This window comes from Oncorhynchus tshawytscha, unplaced genomic scaffold (genome assembly GCF_018296145.1).
Source record: "Oncorhynchus tshawytscha isolate Ot180627B unplaced genomic scaffold, Otsh_v2.0 Un_scaffold_1528_pilon_pilon, whole genome shotgun sequence".
Taxonomy (NCBI): domain Eukaryota; kingdom Metazoa; phylum Chordata; class Actinopteri; order Salmoniformes; family Salmonidae; genus Oncorhynchus; species Oncorhynchus tshawytscha.
Window position 1 is genome coordinate 13526 of NW_024609832.1, and position 20879 is coordinate 34404.

At 44.1% G+C, this 20879-nt stretch overlaps 2 protein-coding genes across 3 annotated transcripts; one reads left to right on the plus strand and one right to left on the minus strand.

Annotated features, from left to right (window-relative positions):
- The first annotated feature begins 4299 nt into the window (after window positions 1–4299).
- LOC121846182 lies at window positions 4300–14713 on the plus strand. Its single transcript, XM_042319505.1, has 3 exons — window positions 4300–4867; window positions 6994–8549; window positions 14698–14713. The coding sequence occupies exons 1-3, from the start codon at window positions 4682–4684 to the stop codon at window positions 14711–14713; spliced, it is 1758 nt and encodes a 585-aa protein (XP_042175439.1). The 5' UTR covers window positions 4300–4681.
- A 15-nt stretch (window positions 14714–14728) lies between these two features.
- On the minus strand, window positions 14729–20600 carry LOC121846180. 2 transcript variants are annotated; one of them, XR_006083097.1, is made up of 3 exons: window positions 20148–20600; window positions 15756–15883; window positions 14729–15584 (listed from the first exon to the last, which is right to left on the minus strand). XR_006083097.1 is itself a non-coding variant. In XM_042319497.1 (3 exons), exons 1-3 carry the CDS (start codon window positions 19647–19649, stop codon window positions 15285–15287), a joined length of 783 nt encoding a protein of 260 aa, XP_042175431.1. In that variant the 5' UTR covers window positions 19650–20023; the 3' UTR covers window positions 14729–15284. The 2 variants fall into 2 exon arrangements, 1 of the variants encoding a protein (XP_042175431.1); XM_042319497.1 differs by lacking the exon at window positions 20148–20600 and adding an exon at window positions 19295–20023.
- Between the last annotated feature and the right edge of the window lie 279 nt (window positions 20601–20879).

A 20879-nucleotide genomic window follows, 5' to 3' on the forward strand; every position in this document is an offset into this window, starting at 1 on the left:
TAAGCACAACCCCCTCTGTTCCCTGTTTCTGCATTGAAAGTCATCTGTCCTTGTTTACCAGTGTGCTGAAGCTGTTCCTGTCTTGTTCTATGTCTGTTCACAATTAATATTTGACTCCCCGTACCTGCTTCTCATCTCCGGCGTCGGTCCTTAAATTATGACAGAGATGAACAAAGGCGGAGGTAGCGGTCCTGCTGCTGGGTTGTTGCCCTCCTACAGCCTCCTCCACGTCTCCTGATGTACTGGCCTGTCTCCTGGTAGCGCCTCCATTCTCTGGACACTACGCTGACAGACACAGCAAACCTTCTTGCCACAGCTCGCATTGAGGGGAATATGACGGAAGAAATATGAGCGGAATATGATAGAGGGTAATATGATGGGAATATGATAGAGGGTAATATGATATATAAGGAAAATGATAGAGGGGAATATGATAGAGGGGAATATGATGGAAGGGAATATGATAGAGGGATTATGATGGAAGGGAATATGATGAGGGGAATTTTAGGGAATATGATGTGACGATTTTAGTTTGTATATCTTGGTGGGGCAAAGAAAAAAAAAAATGTTGGATGCATGCCAACAAAACCACTACACAATACAACACTAAACAATACATTAATTGCACTAACGGTGAAAGATGGTGCCCACATACTGTTAGAGCCTACATAAAGCTGTCCCAACAGCTGAGTCCCAACATCAGTACAACTGCTGCACCTGGCTATCAGCAAAGCCTTGTCTGGTAGTGGAATAGTTCATTCATTCGGTGAGGCACATGGTCTGCTAACAGCTTACTTACTTTCTTAGCTACAGTATATATATCTCTCTGCCATATTACGTCATTTATGCAGCAGCATACAATACATTTTTGGACTCACCTTGTTGTGCTGTGCTCACTTGAACAGGAAGGTGGTGCGGCTGTCCATCGTGGGAAAATTTTGTCAGCATACTTTGTTATCAAAGTCTGGTATCCTCTGGATTCATGGTGCTTTCAAGAAAACTGGGAACTCAACAACAACAAAAAGCTTGAATTGATGTCAGTGATCTTCAAGCTCTAGAATGAGGCCTGAGGAACTGAGCTGGATGAAAGTTCAGTGTATTTTCCCAAGCTCAAAATGTCTTGAACTTACTAAAGTCAGATTTTGCACGAGTTAACAGTGCACAAATAATCTTCATTGACAGCATGGCCAATGTTGAATGTTTATGATTTTAAATGAAAAGAGACCCCTTAGACTTGGGTTCCAGTGAATAGCAGGCTAATGATTGCATTGCAATGGAGTTAGCCACAGTTAGCCACTGATTCCTCCCAAACCACTCATTGTTGAGTCCAATGGCCAATTGTTTTATCTAAAATTAACAAATCAAAATATATTATATATTTGAGATTCTTCAAAGTTGCCACCCGTTGCCTTGATGTCAGCTTTGTACACTTTTGGCGATCTCTCAACCAGCTTCACCTGGAATGCTTTTCCAACAGTCTTGAAGGAGTTCCCACATATGCTGAGCACTTGTTGGCTGCTTTTCCTTCACTCTGTGGTCAAACTCATCCCAAACCATCTCAATTGGGTTGAGGTCGGGTGATTGTGGAGGCCAGGTCATCTGATGCAGCACTCATCACTCTCCTTCTTGTTCAAATAGCCCTTACACAGCCTGGAGGTGTGTTGGGTCATTGTCCTGTTGAAAACAAATGAGAGTTCCACTAAGTGCAAACCAGATGGGATGGCGGATCGCTGCAGAATGCTGTGGTAGCCATGCCGGTTAAGTGTGCTTGAATTCTAAATAAATCCCAGACAGTGTCACCAGCAAAGCACCTCCATACCATCACACCTCCTCCATGCTTCACGCTGGGAACTACATATGCGGAGATCATCCATTCACCTACTCTGCATCTCACAAAGACACAGCGGTTGGAACCAAAATCTCAAATTTGGACTGATCAGACAAATGGACAGATTTCCACTGGTCTAATGTCTATTGCTTGTGTTTCTAGGCCCAAGCAAGTGTCTTCTTATTATTGGTGTCCTTTAGTAGTGGTTTCTTTGCAGAAATTTGACCATGAAGGACTGATTCATGCAGTCTCCTCTGAACAGTTGATGTTGAGATGTGTCTGTTACTTGAACTCTGTGAAGCATTTCTTTGGAATGCAATTTATGAGGCTGGTAACTCTAATGAACGTATCCTCTGCAGCAGAGGTAACTCTGGGTCTTCCTTTCCTGTGGCGGTCCTCATGAGAGCCAGTTTCATCATGGCCTTGATGTCGGCAGGGTAGTGGTTTCTAGTAACCGGAAATCAAACCCCGAGCTGACAAGGTACAAATAAATCTGTTGTTCTGCCCCTGAACAGGCAGTTAACCCACTGTTCCTAGGCCGTCATTGAAAATAAGAATTTGTTCTTAACTGACTTGCCTGGTTAAATAAAGGAAATGCTTGGTTCTTCAAATCAAATCAAAGTTTATTTTGTCACAATACAACAGGTGTAGAGAAATGCTTGGCTCTAACCAATAATGCAAGAAAGGTATTAGGTGAACAATAGGTAAGTAAAGAAATAAAACAACAGTAAAAAGACAGTGAAAAATAACAGTAGCGAGGCTATAAAAGTAGCGAGGCTACATACCTGTTAGTCAGGCTGATTGAGGTAGTATGTACATGTAGATATGATTAAAGTGACTGTGCATATATGATGAACAGAGAGTAGCAGTAGCGTAAAATAGGGGTTGACTGGTGGAGGGTGGCGGGACATAATGCAGATAACCCGTTTAGCCAATGTGTGGGCGCACTGGTTGGTCGGGCCAATTGAGGAAGTATGTACATGAATGTATATTTAAAGTGACTGTGCATATATGATAAACACAGAGTAGCAGCAGCGTACAAGAGGGGTTGGGGGGGAACTGTCAAAGTTCTTGACATTTTGCTGATTGTCTGATCTTCATGTCTTAAAGTAATGATGGACTGTCATTTCTCGTTGCTGTTTTGAGCTGTTCTTGCCATAATATGGACTTTTTTTTAAAGTGTACCTATGATGAAAATTACAGGCCTCTCTCATCTTTTTAAGTGGAAGAACTTGCACAATTGGTGGCTGACTAAATACTTTCCCCCCCACTGTATGTGTTATTTCATAGTTTTGATGTCTTCACTATTATTCTACAATGTAGAAAAAAAGAGAAAAAAACCTTGAATGAGTAGGTGTGTCCAAACGTTTGACTGGTAAACATTGACATTAGTGGTAGGCTGAGATCAAACAAATAACCTAAGTAAACCTGGATGCTAGTTGTGATATCTAAAACATATTGACTTTGAATTAGTCAAAACACCTGTATTATGAATGGTCAACCATTTGAAATGAGGTAGAGCATTTTATTTGAATAAAAAATGTGGTTACATGGATTCAATGCAAATATCAGTTATGACTGTGCTGCATAGGCTAAAAAAGTGAATTGTTCCAGCATTTGACTACACATGAGAGCTTCTGTGGGTAGTCATGGCAATGAGGCCTTCATTGTGACATCACAAGATTCTGATTCTGGGAGGTTAACTGTTGTACAGACAAACAGAACAGTGTAAAGGTACTGATTCAACTAACTACTGACAGATTATTAATGTCCTATTTCATTAGAGAGAGAGAGAACACACTGCTTACTGGAGAGGTAGGTTGTAATATAACTTACTGTATAACTATGTTTCTGTAGAATAACTACTTTTCAAATTACTTGTGTACTTACATTACCTTTTATTTAGGCCTAACATGCAATCATGGTGACAAGTGAAACTGTTGACGAGAGACAGTTTGTTTGAATCCAATTTTTGTGAGAAAATGGTTCATCCTGACACCTGAGATGACATGTTAGTTGTTGTAGTGAGCCAGGCTAATGGCAAATGCATTATATTGATGAAAGAAAACCCTCTCTCTGTTAATAACAACTGATATTGTAATCAATTATCTGAATAAATATGTACCAAAAGGGAAGGTTATGTAAAAAAACAAGTCGACCTACCTAATTTGTAGTTGCTAAATTGCTAATGAAAATCAGTTTTTCTTAAATGAATGGTCATCCATTTCAAATGGTTGAATTGATCTTTACTCTTTACATGAAGGTGCACACAGGGGCACTCAAAGAGAAGACTGGAGTGTTTACCTCCTTGTTTTATACAATATATGAAACTGTACAATAAGTTAGGTCCTGCATGGATACAGAGTCATTTTCTACCCCAAACCTTTTTTGAATGATATGATATAAGTGATTAGTGTGTTTTGTGAAAACCAGGCCCAATATGGAGGAGTGGGGGGGGGGTTGAAAATGACTGGATAAGGCTCAGTAGTAACGTACAGAGGGAGACTGAAGTTTTCTTTTTAAAGTCTGTGTTGTGCTTTGTCATCTCCAATGGCAACGCCTTGCATCACAATGATGATGTCATAAAGGATATTGTGCACATAATGATAGGAAAGGCAAAAATTTGATTCATTTGAACTTGGTCGAGTTTCAGGTAGCCAACTTTTTACTAGTAATTCAGATAGGCCTATTGCGTAATCACCTCTGGATCAGGATTGTCACTTGCTTCATTGTAAGTAAATGGGAAGAAAATGTGTGCACATTGTAAAGAGATGCATTATTCTTTGGTGAGCAACACGCCACTTACTACAACGTTATGTATTTTTCAGAGTTATTGTTAGCTAGGAGGAAGACATGGAGGGTTCAATGCTGACACAGAGGAGGGCTGAGTGTCAGTTGAAGGAAAGGGAGATCCAGACAGACTACATGATGGAGCTGGGAGCCAGGTTGGCTCTGGTGAGACAGATCCAGAGGGAGCAGGAGAAGGAGATGAAGAGGATTTGGTTTGAGACGAGGAAAATGCCAAGCCTGATTGAGGAGGTAACAAGACCAACTTTGACAAAGTTGACTAGAGTTCTATTGAACAATATTGATTAAAGCAAATACATGTCAATATCCGGGCAAAATGATATGCCATGAATTGTAAGCTAACAATATTTTGTCTGACATCTTTTCTTGTGTTGTATCGTGTCTGTCTCTCTGTTTGAGTATTGTTATGGACATAGTCCTCAGTTCTTATGGTTGTCTTAAATAAATAAAAAGAACTAGACCAAGCGATCTCTCGTAGACCTTCATATCAGGATTATATGGTTGTCCCACCTAGTTACCTTAAGTTGAATGCACTAACTGTAAGTCGTTCTGGATAAAAGCATCTGCTAGATGTCTAAAATGTCAAATGTTATGCTGGGTGTGGGGCATGTATTTTTACAATTAGTTGACCCATTGGCTAGAAGACCCAGGGTTGGTACAGACTGGTGCAGAGCATCTGAGAGGACACTAGATATATACAGTGCCTTTGGAAAGAATTCGGACACCTTGACTTTAGCTACTTTTTTTAACCTAATAGCCTTATTTTAAAATTGATTGAATATATGCAAATTCTCAGCAATCTACAAACAATACCCCATATTGACAAAGCAAATACAGGTTTTTAGAAATGTTGAAATACCTTTTTTACGTAAGTATTCAGACCCTTTGCTATGAGACTGTAAATTATCTCATGTTCATCCTGTTTCCACTGATCATCCTTGAGATGTTTCTGCAACATGACTGGAATCCACCAGTTGTATTTTCAACTGATTGGACATGATTTGGAAAGGCACACACCTGTCTATATAAGGTCCCACAGTTGACAGTTCATGTCAGAGCAAACAACAAACCATGAGGTTGAAGGAATTCTCCGTAGAGCTCCGAAACAGGATTGTGTCGAGGCACAGATCTGGGGAAGGGTACAAAACCTCTCCTCAACATTGAAGGTCCCCAAGAACGCACTGTTCTCCATCATTCTTAAATGGAAGATGTTTGGAACCACCAAGACTCTTCCTAGAGCTGGCCGCCCAGCCAAACTGAGCAATCGGGGGAGAAGGGCTTTGGTCAGGGAGGTGACCAAGAACCAGATGGTGACTCTGACAGAGCTCTAGATTTCCTCTGTGGAGATGGGAGAACCTTCCAGAAGGACAATCATCTCTGCAGCACTCCATCAATCAGGCCTTTAAGGTAGAGTGGCCAGATGGAAGCTACTCCTCAGTAGAAGGCACATGACAGCCTGCTTGGAGTTTGCCAAAAGGCACCTGAAGTCTCTCAGACCATGAGAAACAAGATGCTCTGGTCTGATGAAATCAAGATTGAACTCTTTTGCCCCAATGCCAAGGGTCACATCTGGAGTAAATCTGCCACCACCCCTTCGGTGAAGCATGGTGGTGGCAGCATCATGCTGTGGGGATGTTTTTCAATTGCAGGGAATGGGAGACTAGTCAGGATCTAGGCAAAGATGAACAGAGCAAAGTACAGAGAGATCCTTGATTACAACCTGCTCCAGAACAATCAGGACCTCAGAGTATGGTGAAGAGTCACCTTCCAACAGAACAATGACCCTATGTACATAGCCAAGACAACGCAGAAGTTTCTTCGGGACAAGTCTCTGAATGTCCTTTATTGGCCCATCCAGAGACTGGACTTGTACCTGATCGAACATCTCTGGAGAGACCGGAAAATAGCTGTGCAGAAAATCTCCCCATCCAACCTAACTTGGATTCTCCTAAGATTGGGAGAATTCCCCAAACACAAGATTTCCAAGCTTGTAGCTTAATACCCAAGAAGATTCTATGCTAAAATCGCTGCCAAAGGTGCTTCAACAACGTACTGAGTAAAGGGTCTGGATACTTATGTAAATGTGATATTTCACATTTTCTTTGTAATGAATTTGGAACAATTCTGTTTTTGCTTTGCCATTATGGGCTATTGTGTGTAGATTGATGAGGGAAAAAAACGATTTATTAAATTTTTGAATTAGGCTGTAAGGTAACAAAATGTGGAAAAAGTGAAGGGGTCTGAATACTTTCCGAAGGCACTGTATATGTGATGTATAAGTAAATAGCGTTGACTCATAAAGTATGTATGTCGTGAATGTGATCACTTTCAACATGTCTGTTTCTTTTCTCCCGCAGAATGTGAGAGATGTGACCAACCGTCCACTCACTGAGTTCATGGCTCCCTGTATTGACTCCCTCCCACCGCTGGCTTTCACCAATCGGAGGCCTATACCAACCATGTTACATCCCCCCTCTCAATTGGCCATACGCGCTCAGGATGCACAGCGGTTCATTGTATTTTCATACTTTGTCCCTGCTGAGTGCCCAGTTGCCACAGAGGCCACAGCAGATGTATCTACTGGTAAAAGAGAGGACTTATTGACAGATACACATCTTTCCTCAATGCTGCATCGATACCTGCCACACTTCTTTAACGATGACTCCATTCCACCACAGCAGACAGTAGAGGGAACCACTGAGCTCTCAGTTGCTCCAGTGGCAATATCTAATATAAAGGAAGAGGACAGATTCTATCCTTTCTCCCTCCCACCACTGGCTCAGCGGTTCGTTGGCAATTCATTAATTGTCCCAGGAACCTCCCAGCCTGCTGTTTCAGCCACAGAGTGCCGAGTTGCCAAAGAGGCCACTGCAGACACAGCCACTGTCAAGAGAGAGAACCGATGGGCAGCCAGAAGTCTTCCTTCAGTGCTGCCTCCATGCCTGCCACCAGTCTTTGACGATGACTTCAAGCCTACAGAGCAGACAGTAGAGGATGCCTATGAGGTCTCAGGTGCTACAGAGAACACTTCAGGCACAGCTACTGTTGATGGAGTGGACAGATCAACAGCTAAATGCCCTGTCCCAATGCTGCCTCCAAGTCTGCCACCTGTCTTTGACAATGACTACAAACTGCCAGAGGAGGCAGTAGAGGGAACCAACAAGTGTCCAGTCGCCAGTGAATCTGCCGCTTCCGTGTCCGCTGTCCTCCAAGAGGAGTTTTCAGCTGATAAGAGTCTTCCTGCACCCGCAGCACTGCCTCTAAGGCTGCCCTGCACCCACAGCATTGACCACAAACAGCTATGGGAGAAAGTTGAGGACAACACAGAGTTCTCAGTAGACAAAGAAGCAACTGTTGCCATTTACACTTGGGAAGATAAAAGTCCTTCAGTTCTGCCATGCATCCACAACAACAACGACCACCAACTGCCAGAGGAGACAGTTGAGGACAACACAGAGTGCTCAGTTGACACCGAGGCAAGTGCAGTTGCATCCACTGTTAAGAGAGAGGAACTGACTTGTGATAAAAGCCCTGTCCGAGCAATTCCTCCAATCCTGGGATGCATCCATGACAAGGACCACAAGGAGGAGGTGAGACAGAGGGAGGGATTGAAGCGTGAGGCGGACTGTGCCCATTCCAAGAGCTCCAATGGGATGCCGTCATCAGAGAGAGCAGAGACCATCCTTGGAAGAGTGGGCTTTCTGGTCATGAACCACATGCAGAAAATCCCATTTTTGAAGATGAAGGAAAAAGAGAAAAATAAGAAACTGCATAAGAAGTTGAAAGATGACGAGAAAGAGAGAAAGGAGAAGAAAAACAAGGAGGAGGAGAACAAAAAGAGGGAGAAGAAAGAGATGAATGAGAGAGAGAAAGAGCAGAAGAAAGTCATGAAGGCTGAGAAAAAGAGGGAGAAGTTAGAACAGAAAAAGAGAGAGAAGGAAAGAAAAGAGAAGGAAAAGGCAGAGAAAAAGAGGTTAGAGGGGCTGATGAAGATACATAATCACATGATGAAAGACAGGATTAAGAAAGAGAAGAAGTGTTCTGAGGAGCTGAAAAAGAGAGAGAAAGCTCAAGCTGAGTTCTTGGAGATGGAGAGAAAGATTCAAGAAAAGGAGGAGAAGAAGAGAGAAAAGATGAGGAAAGAGGAGAGGAAGAGACTAGAGAAGAAAAAGAGGGAGCCAGCTGGAGGTGGAACTGAGAGGGTGATAGAAGAGCAGGGAAAGGATGAAAGCTTGAAGATGGATGAGTAGACTGGGTATTTAGAGAGAGAGAGCAGGGAGGTATACGATATTTTTGCATGCAATGAAAAAAATAATTTAAAAAATCAATAAAAAGGTTTACTCTCTGTTTGATTTTTGTCAAGGCATACTGTATAACACAGTATAAACACCCAATGTTTACATTTCACAAATCTGGGGAGTGTTGCACTGTTAAAATGTTGAATTCCAAATCTACCCGATGGAGTGGAGCTGTGCTGAGATGAGGAGGAAGGAAAGGGAGTGGGAGTGGATGGAGGATAGAGAGGAATTTGATATAGAGGAATATGATAGAGAGGAATATGATAGAGAGGAATATGATAGAGGGGAATATGATAGAGAGGAATATGATAGAGAGGAATATGATAGAGAGGAATATGATAGAGGAATATGATAGAGAGGAATATGATAGAGGAATATGATAGAGTGGAATATGATATAGGGGAATATGATAGAGAGGAATATGATACAGATGAATATGCTAGAGAGGAATATGATATTTTATTAATTTTATTTAATTGAACATTTATTTAACTAGGCAAGTCAGTTAATGTCACGTCTAATCAAGGTGAGTGGAATCAGGTGCAGAGAGCAGATAGCGATATAAAGTTTATTCTCCGGTGAACAAAACAAACACGGTCAACCCAAACACACACAGGGTGAAATTATCCAACACAGGATAACAGACTAACCGGAGAATAAGAAACACAATAACACCGACAGACGAAAAATGAATGACAAAATAAACAATCCCGCACAAAACAAGGGTGGGACAACCTACATTATATACAGACACTAATTAACTAAACAACACACAGGTGAAACCAATCAGACAAAACCAACAGATACACGAAAAGGGATCGGTAGTGGCTAGTAGGACGGTGACGACGACCGCCGAGCACCGCCCGAACGGGCAGGAGAGCCAACCTCGGCAGAAGTCGTGACAGTTAAGAACAAATTTTGATTTACAATGACGGCCTACCAAAAGGTAAAAGGCCTCCTGCGGGGATGGGGGCTTGGAGTAAAAATATAAATATAGGACAAAACACACATCACAACAAGAATGACAACACAACACTACATAATGATAGACCCAACACGACAACATAGCACGGCAGCAACACAACATGGTTGCAACAGAACCTGACAACAACATGGAGGCAACACAACATGTTAGCAGAACAAAACAGGGCACAAACATTGTAAGGCACAGAAAACAACAAAAAACACAAGAAGGTAGGGACAACAATACATCACTCAAAGCTGCCATAGAGGGAATATGATAGAGGCACATGATAGAGGGGAATATGACTAAGGGAGTATGAAATAGAGGAATATGATAGAGGGAATATGAAATAGAGGATTATGACAGAGGAATACAATAGAGAGGTATATGATAGAGGAATACAATAGAGATGAATATGACAGAGGAATATGCTAGAGGGGAATATTATAGAGGAATATGATAGAGGGAATATGATAGAGGGAATATGATAGAGAGGAATATGATAGAGGGAATATGATAGAGTGAATATGATAGAGAGGAATATGATAGAGATAGAGGGGAAATATGAGGGGAATATGAGGATAAATATGATATGATATGAGAGAGGAATATGATAGAGGAATATGATAGAGGGAATAAGAGAGGAATATGATAGAGGGGAATATGATAAAGGGGAATATGATAGAGGGTAATATGATATTTAAGGAATATGATAGACAGGAATATGAGAGATTGAAATGATAGAGGGAATATGTGTCACTCCTGCTACCTATCTTCCCCCCTGTCTGTCGAGGGCACCAAGCTCCCCAGCATTGATCGCTTCTGCCATTATCATTATTCACACCTGCCTTCCCCCATCTTGCGGGTCAGCGATTATTGTTCTCACCTGGACTCAATCACCTCTATCATTAACATCCCCATATCTGTCGGGTTCCCTCTCTGTTCCCTGCTTCTGTATTGATTGTCATATGTCCTTGTTTACCAGTGTGCTGACACTGTTCCTGTCTTGTTCTATGTCTGTTCGTCCTTAAAACAAGTCAAAATGAGGCTCAGTAGTGTGTGTGGCCTCCACGTGCCTGTATGACCTCCCTACAATGCCTGGGCATGCTCCTGATGAGGTGGCGGATGGTCTCCTGAGGGATCTCCTCCCAGACCTGGACTAAAGCATCCGCCAACTCCTGGACAGTCTGTGGTGCAACGTGGCGTTGGTGGATGGAGTGAGACATGATGTCCCAGATGTGCTCAATTGGATTCAGGTCTGGGGAACGGGCGGGCCAGTCCATAGCATCAATGCCTTCCTCTTGCAGGAACTGCTGACACACTCCAGCCACATGTGGTCTAGCATTGTCTTGCATTAGGAGGAACCCAGGGCCAACCGCACCAGCATATGGTCTCACAACGTGACTCCCAACCAACCTCTCCACTCACCGGACCCTTTTGATCACTCGACTAAGCATGCCTCTCCTTAATGTCAATATGCCTTGTCCATTGCTGTTCTGGTTAGTATTTATTGGCTTATTTCACTGTAGAGCCTCTAGTCCTGCTCACTATACCTTATCCAACCTATTAGTTCCACCACCCACACATGCAATGACATCTCCTGGTTTCAATTATGTTTCTAGAGACAAAATCTCTCTCTTCATCACTCAATACCTAGGTTTACCTCCACTGTATTCACATCCTACCATACCTTTGTCTGTACATTATACCTTGATGCTATTTTATCGCCCCCAGAAACCTCCTTTTACTCTCTGTTCCAGACGTTCTAGACGACCAATTCTTATTGCTTTTAGCCGCACCCTTATTCTACTCCTCCTATGTTCCTCTGGCGATGTAGAGGTGAATCCAGGCCCTGCAGTGCCTAGCTCCACTCCTATTCCCCAGGCGCTCTCTTTTGACGACTTCTGTAACCGTAATAGCCTTGGTTTCATGCATGTTAACATTAGAAGCCTCCTCCCTAAGTTTGTTCTATTCACTGCTTTAGCACACTCTGCCAACCCGGATGTTCTAGCTGTGTCTGAATCCTGGCTTAGGAAGACCACCAAAAATTCTGAAATTTTAATTCCAAACTACAACATTTTCAGACAAGATAGAACTGCCAAAGGGGGCGGTGTTGCAATCTACTGCAAAGATAGCCTGCAGAGTTCTGTCCTACTATCCAGGTCTGTACCCAAACAATTTGAACTTCTACTTTTAAAAATCCACCTCTCTAAAAACAAGTCTCTCACCGTTGCCGCCTGCTATAGACCACCCTCTGCCCCCAGCTGTGCTCTGGACACCATATGTGAACTGATTGCCCCCCATCTATCGTCAGAGCTCGTGCTGCTAGGCGACCTAAACTGGAACATGCTTAACACCCCAGCCATCCTACAATCTAAACTTGATGCCCTCAATCTCACACAAATTATCAATGAACCTACCAGGTACCTCCCCAAAGCCTTAAACACGGGCACCTTCATAGATATCATCCTAACCAACTTGCCCTCTAAATTCACCTCTGCTGTCTTCAACCAGGATCTCAGCGATCACTGCCTCATTGCCTGCATCCGTAATGCGTCAGCGGTCAAACGACCTCCACTCATCACTGTAAAACGCTCCCTGAAACACTTCAGCGAGCAGGCCTTTCTAATCGACCTGGCCGGGGTATCCTGGAAGGATATTGATCTCCCATCCCTGCAGTCTATCACAGTGCAATCCGTTTTGTCACCAAAGCCCCATATACTACCCACCATTGCGACCTGTACGCTCTCGTTGGCTGGCCCTCGCTTCATACTCGTCGCCAAACCCACTGGCTCCATGTCATCTACAAGACCCTGCTAGGTAAAGTCCCCCCTTATCTCAGCTCACTGGTCACCATAGCATCTCCCACCTGTAGCACACGCTCCAGCAGGGAGCAGTATCTCTCTAGTCACCCCCAAAACCAATTCTTTCTTTGGCCGCCTCTCCTTCCAGTTCTCTGCTGCCAATGACTGGAACGAACTACAAAAATCTCTGAAACTGGAAACACTTATCTCCCTCACTAGCTTTAAGCACCAACTGTCAGAGCAGCTCACAGATTACTGCACCTGTACATAGCCCACCTATAATTTAGCCCAAACAGCACATTCTTCCATTGCAAATCTACCATTCCAGTGTTTTACTTGCTATATTGTATTTACTTTGCCACCATGGCCTTTTTTTGCCTTTACCTCCCTTTTCACCTCATTTGCTCACATCGTATATAGACTTGTTTATACTGTATTATTGACTGTATGTTTGTTTTACTCCATGTGTAACTCTGTGTCGTTGTATCTGTCGAACTGCTTTGCTTTATCTTGGCCAGGTCGCAATTGTAAATGAGAACTTGTTCTCAACTTGCCTACCTGGTTAAATAAAGGTGAAATAAAATAAAAAATAAATAAAATCTGTGTGAAGCCAGTGGCGAATTAGCAAATCTTGGTGTTCTCTGGCAAATGTCAAATGTCCTGCATGGTGTTGGGCTGTAAGCACAACCCCCACCTGTGGACGTCGGGCCCTCATACCACCCTCATGGAGTCTGTTTCTGACCGTTTGAGCAGACACATGCACATTTGTGGCCTGCTGGAGGTCATTTTGCAGGGCTCTGGCAGTGCTCCGCCTGCTCCTCCTTGCACAAAGGCGGATATAGTGGTCCTGCTGCTGGGTTGTTGCCCTCCTACGGCCTCCTCCACATCTCCTGATGTACTGGCCTGTCTCCTGGTAGCGCCTCCATGCTCTGGACACTACGCTGACAGACACAGCAAACCTTCTTGCCACAGCTCGCATTGAGGGGAATATGACGGAAGAAATATGATAGAGCGATATATGATAGAGGGTAATATGATATATAAGGAAAATGATAGAGGAATATGACAGAGGGAAAATGATAGAGGGGAATATAATTCCCAGAATATGATCGAGAGGAATATGAGAGGGAATATGATCGAGGGGAATATGAGAGGGAATATGATAGAGGGGAATATGAGAGGGAATATGATAGAGGGGAATATGAGAGGGAATATGATAGAGGGGAATATGAGAGGGAATATGATAGAGGGAATATAATTCCCAGAATATGATAGAGGGGAATATGATAGAGGGGAATATAATTCCCAGAATATGATAGATGGGAATATGATGGAAGGGAATATGACAGAGGGGAATATAATTCCCAGAATATGATAGAGGGAATATGATAAGTGACGATTTTATGTTGGATGCATGCCAACAAAACCACTACAATACAACACTAAACAATACATGAATTGCACTATAACGGTGAAAGATGGTGAAAAATCTAAATCTAAAATCATCACTTATCATATTCCTTATCTAGAATATTCTCCTCTATCATATATTCCTTATCTAGCATATTCTCCTCTATCATATATTCCTTATCTAGCATATTCTCCTCTATCATATATTCCTTATCTAGCATATTCTCCTCTATCATATATTCCTTATCTAGCATATTCTCCTCTATCATATATTCCTTATCTAGCATATATTCCTTATCTAGCGCATATTCCCCTCTAGCGCATATTCCTTATCTAGAATATTCTCCTCTATCATATATTCCTTATCTAGAATATTCTCCTCTATCATATATTCCTTATCTAGAATATTCTCCTCTAGCATATATTCCTTATCTAGCATATATTCCTTATCTAGCATATATTCCTTATCTAGCGCATATTTCTAGCATTATTCTAGCATATATTCCCCTCTAGCATATATTCCCCTCTAGCATATATTCCCCCTAGCATATCTAGCATATTCCCCTCTAGCATATTCCCCTCTAGCATATTAGCCCCCTAGCATATAGCCCCTCTAGCATATTCCCCTCTAGCATATTCCCCTCTAGCATATTCCCCTCTAGCATATTCCCCTCTAGCATATTCCCCTCTAGCATATTCCCCTCTAGCATATTCCCCTCTAGCATATTCCCCTCTAGCATATTCCCCTCTAGCATATTCCCCTCTAGCATATTCCCCTCTAGCATATTCCCCTCTAGCATATTCCCCTCTAGCATATTCCCCTCTAGCATATTCCCCTCTAGCATATTCCCCTCTAGCATATTCCCCTCTAGCAAATGATAGTCACATTTAACTATCATAAAGCAAGACAGACTAAAGTTCAGTGACAACTTTCAGTGTGGGAATGGGGGGAAAAGCTACACCACAACTGAATAAAGGATGGGTTTTATTATCCATACAGTATAAATAGGAAATATCTAATAAACAAATGATTCCAACAAATTATTTGGATTGGAGATTACGGCTTTAGACTGTTGATATGTATCCACACATTCAGGTCAGCAAGCACTAAATAAGTGTCCAGCATGCTCTAGAGGTTATTACAAGTAACTACACATATCACACCACAACAGCTAACATAGGGTCTCACTCCCGCTCCTCCTTTCCTCCTCTCCCTCATCTCCTCTGTTCTGGTCCCACCAAGTAAAGTTAAACACATCCACACACACACACCCCTCCTCCCTGCTGACCTGTAGTGTAGGCTGGTGCTGTGCATTGATAGTGTAGACCATAGCTGAAGCTCCAGAGTAGTCCGCCATACTGGGGTCAGATCCAGCTGAGAGGAGAGTAGAGGCTAGCTGAGCTCCAGCCCTCTCCATACAGGAATACATCAGAGCTGTACGGCCTGACCGGTCCTGGGCATTAGGGTCTGCCTGGGTGGGGAAAGATAGGATGGGGTTAGGATGTAGGTAGGCACACACACACACACACACACACACACACACAGTGGGCGTTTAGGACCCACCTGTTTAGAATAGAGTAGGATAGAATCCCACAAGGGAAAATTAAACCTACAGAGCTCTCCTTTAAAAGCAGACACAGACCTGGTTGTCTAGTAGGTATCTGAGCAGTTTCAGGGTTCCAGGTCCAGTGGGTTCCCGTCTCAGGGCTTTACACAAGGCCAGGAGAGGAGTCTCTCCTCCTGGGTTTCTCTCGTTGACCTGGGCACCCCCTGTTTCAGTATGATATGTTAGATAAAGGACTAACGACAGACACCAATGTCAGGTTCAATAGCCTTGTTTGTGCCTTGTACGAATGGCTACAACTGGAGTCCGGGGAACAGTCCGGCTAGTCGATTGCCTATCAACTAGACTCCGTAACATCATCCTTTTCAATAGAAAGTGCAAACATAAAGGCATAACATTAAATTCTTAACAGTCAGGTCATAACAATAGAAAAAGCATTACATTTTCTTTTTTACTTCAGTTGTCATCTTCCTTTTTTAATTTCAATTTAATTATTTAAGAACAAATATAGATTTTAATTAACCGAGGGCAAGTTAACAGTCCCTTGCTTACAGAGTAAGCCTGTCCGGTGGCTTGCACAGCCGACCCACCCGTGAGTAAGTATTGGCTCTGACAGGGGTTGCTGTCGCGCAAGGCCCTGCTTAACAGGTTTTTTGCAATCTTGACAGCTGATTCTGCCTTGCCATTTGCTTTTGGGTGTCTTGGAGAGGAGGTCACGTGGTCAAACTCCCATTCTGAGGCGAAACGCTTGAACTGTGCAGTGAATTGTGGGCCATTGTCCGTGATTACCTTGTCAGGCTGACCTTGCCTTGCAAACTGCGCCTTGCAGCGCTTTATGACCGTCTCTGCAGACAAGTCAGGGAGCAGTTCAATTTCCCAAAAGTCAGAGTAGTGATCAACGATGAAAAGATAGTCCTTTTGTCTGTGGCTGAATAAGTCCATGCTGACGATTTGCCAGGCCCTTGTGGGCAGTTCGTGTGACATCATGGTTTCCTTTTGCTGTTCATGAGCGTACTCGTTGCATGTGGTACAGTTGCTGACAAAGTCTTTAATTTCTGCTTGCATGTTTGGCCAGTATAATGTTTCACGAGCCTGGCGGTAGCACGCATCACCTCCAACGTGACTGGAGTGTATGCGGGTAAGCATCTCTGGACGTAGTGATTTGGGAATAATGACCTTCTGACCTCTGAACAAGACGCCATTTTGCACGCTGATCTGTGACGTTTAAGTAGTCTGCCTGATTGATCTGTTGAACATCTTGTTGTTCCTGCTGTAGCGAACAGATGGCCTGCCGCTGATAGACAGTGCGTCTGCCTGTACATTGTGTTGTTGCCCTGCTCAGTGTGTCGCTGATGTACATCTCTGGTCCTGGCTTGTAAATGACCTTCAGGCTGTAGTTTTGCAGAGTCAGGAGCATGCTTTGAAGCCTCTTGGGCGCGTTGAGGAGAGGTTTACTGAATAAGGCAATGAGTGGTTTGTGGTCAGTTTCAGCAATGACCAGGTCTCGCCCATATAAGTAGTGATGGAATCGCTGGCAGGAGAAGACGATGCTGAGGCACTCTTTTTCAATTTGTGCATAGTTTTGTTCGGTGGGGGTGAGCGCTCTCGAGGCAAACGCAACGGGCTGGCCTTCCTGCATAAGGCAGCATCCAAGTCCCCTTTGGCTGGAGTCGCTCTGGATTGTGACAGGCTTCATGACGTCGTAGTAGCGCAACACTGGCATGGATGAAGCCAGAGATTTCATCTCCTGCACTGCGGCCTCGTGCTTGGGTTGCCAGTGCCATGGTGTGTCTTTGTCCAGCAACCGGCGCAGAGGCTCACAGACTGCTGATAGGTGTGACATGAACTTTGCAAGATAGTTTGCAAAGCCGATGAGACGCTGTACTCCTTTTGCATCAGACCGGTTTGGCATGTCGAGGATCGCTCTGACCTTGTCTGGGTCCGGCTTCAGGCCTTTTGCCGAGAGAATGTGGCCATGGAAGTGGACGTCTTTCACCTTGAACTGCAGCTTCTTCAGGCCAAGGCGAAGCTTAACTGATCGGCAGCGCTCCATCAGTGCCAGGAGCTTCACATCATGGTCGCGTACTGCTTCTTCGTCTGTGTCACCACAGCCTACGATCAGGACATCATCTGCGATGGGTTCAATGCCCTTGAGCCCAGCCAGTAACTCGTGCTGCTTACGTTAGTATATCTCAGGCGCCACTGAGACACCAAACGGGAGCTTGAGCCAGCGTTTCCGACCCCAGGGAGTCCAGAAGGTAGTCATGAGGCTGCTTTCTTCATCCAGCTTGCATTGAAGGAATGCATCTCGGGCATCCACCAAGGTGAAAATCCTGGCCTTGGGAAGCTTATAAAGGACATCCTCTAGTGTCGGCATGATGTAGTGGGATCGTTTCAGTGCTTGGTTCAGATGCTTTGGGTCGATGCAGACCCTCAGCTTCTCTGGTTTTTTCACTATGACCATATTGCTGATCCAGTCAGTTGGTTCAGTCACAGATATCATGTGGCCATCGGCCTCATACTTGTCCAGCTGGGCCTTCACAGCCACTTTCATTGCAATGGGCACATTGCGAGGAGCACACTGGACTGGAGTGATGCTCTCATCCACTTCAAAGTGTACCTCCCCAGGCACAGATTCAACGGGCATGTTGAATACATCGTCATATCTGTTAAGTAGTTGTTCTTTGGACAGGGGTCCATGCTGGACATGATCCACAATGTGCAGGTCATTTTGTACAGTGAACTGCATCAGTCCCAGGCGTTTGCATGTAGAGCCTGAGAGGAGAGGATGTTGACTGGTTTTTACAATCTCAAACTCCAGCTTGTGTTTGCGTCCCCGAATAACACATTCGGTCTCAAAAGGTGCCCATAGAGCTCATTAGCTCTCCTGAGTAGAGCTTTAGTCTAGTATCGCTGGGCAATAGATGTGTGTCAGGTGCCAGATTGATTTTGTCTTTGTAGCTCATTACGTTGCATGTAGCACCAGAATCCAGTTGACATTGTTGTTGCTTGTTGTGTAATCGTAGTGTCACAAACCATTTCTTCCCTCTTGAGTGTACAGCCCCAATGGATTCATGCATGTAAATGTCACTTTCACTTTTCAGCTCTGAACATTGAATGACATCATCAACACAGAATCTTGCCCTCACTCACCCTTATTTTGCTTTTGAGAGACACTTTTGCAAAATGATTATTAGTTCCACAAGCTCTGCATGGTTTTCCGTAGGCAGGGCAGTGCTCTTTGCCACGTGTGTGTGTATTCCCACAGTATTTACATGCTACGGGGCTCTCTGTGTTCACCGTTCGTGGTGAATTGCTCTGCCTCGATTGGTTTAGTCTGAATGTCTGCCTAGCAACAGCGTGAACAGTATCAACGTCGGAGCGTGGGGTTTCGATTTCCATTGCTCTCATTCTCATGTCAGTGACTTCAGCAGTGCGGCACATTTCAATGGCAGTTACTAATGTTAAGTCTCTCTCTCTCAGTAGACGCCGGCGTGTATCCTCATTTGCAATTCCCAGCACTATTTTGTCACGAATCAATTCATCTTTCAATCCCCCGTATTCACAAGTGGCGGATTTCTCTCTCAAACGGGTTACAAAGTTGTGTACTGACTCACCCTCTTCCTGTTTACAGCTTCCGAAAACGAACCGCTCATAAATTACGTTTCTGGCGGGTTTGAAGTAATTCTCCAATGCATCCAATATAGCCTTTGCATCACACTGTAGACGTGCTGTGAGGGTGAGATTGTGCCGATAGATATGCCTGCATTCGCTGCCCATTAAACTCCTCAGAGTTGCCGCTTGTACCTCGTTGGGTTTCTCATGTAGACCGGTCGCCAGCGCATAGTCCTCGAATTCATCCCTAAAGTTGTCCCAATTAGTATTCCAGTCCCCTGTGAGAACCATGGGATTTGGTGGCGGAATGTTCGCTGCCATAGCAATGGAATATGAGATTTCTTTGCCTTCAGTCATCGACGTAGGTAGTGATGCTAGCTAGCCAGCTAACAACGAGTTGATCAGTGTTGTGACTAGGAAACGGCGTGTGTTCGCATATGGAACGTAACTGCGCCTATACTGTACTTAGCTACAAAAATAACAAACGTGTGTTTTCCGAGCCACTTCTGATACCATGTTTCAGTATGATATGTTAGATAAAGGAATAACGACAGACACCAATGTCAGGTTCAATAGCCTTGTTTGTGCCTTGTACGAATGGCTACAACTGGAGTCCCTGGGAACAGTCCGGCTAGTCGATTGCCTATCAACTAGACTCCGTAACACCCCTCTCCAGGAGCAGCCTAACGAGGCAAAGCTTCCCCAGCCTCGCTGCTCCAATCAGGGGACTGCCGTTTGGCAGGAGGTCCTGGGGGACCGACATGGTCTGGAGGAGAGGAAAAGGTAGAGAGATAGTAAGAAATAGAGGCAGTCGGAAAGGCGAAAGTCAAATAGTGAGTTAGCATCTAAACGTACCTGGGTTGTCTGAGGTCCTAGGTTGATTGTTAAGGTTTCACTCCAGACCAAGTGGAGATCCACACATCACATATTGGCAACAGACAACTTCAGCCGACTGGACACTGATACACATCCTCTTCGCTCAGTCTCCCTCCGTTCTACCTCTCTCCTTTACGAGGAGCGTGGGTCCTGTCTCAGGTGAAGGGCAGGCGTGGGTAGCGGTGAGCGTTCAAAGTTGTCAATGGTTTTCAGCTCTAAAGGTCACCTGTTGCCGAGTCTCCACACTACAAAAGGCTCTGGGAAGGACTGATAGAAGTCAGCTTTGAACGGCCTTCATCTGGCAGACCACCGCCTGAGTTCAAACAGCCTAGAGGAGTGTGTGTGCAGAAACGGCACTCGAAATCAATTTTTATTGGTCACATACACATATTTAGCAGATGTTATTGCGGGTGTAGCGAAATTCTTGTCTCACACACAAAAAAAAACACGAAATACTGCAAAGTTGCTTAGGAGCTAGAAGCAGAGCTGCCATGTCTGTCGACGCCATCTTGTCAGAACACAGACTTGTGGAAAAAGACCTGTGGATATGGAGGAATGTTTGGAAGCACTCCGGTAATGACTTTACAGGCTGTTCTGCCGTTGGACAGGCCTGTAAACACACATACACTTCCTTTGTCTTCATCGTCAGCAGTGCGAGAGAGAGCAAACTAATTGAGGTCATGGAACCAGAAGCCTCTAATAAAATGTGTT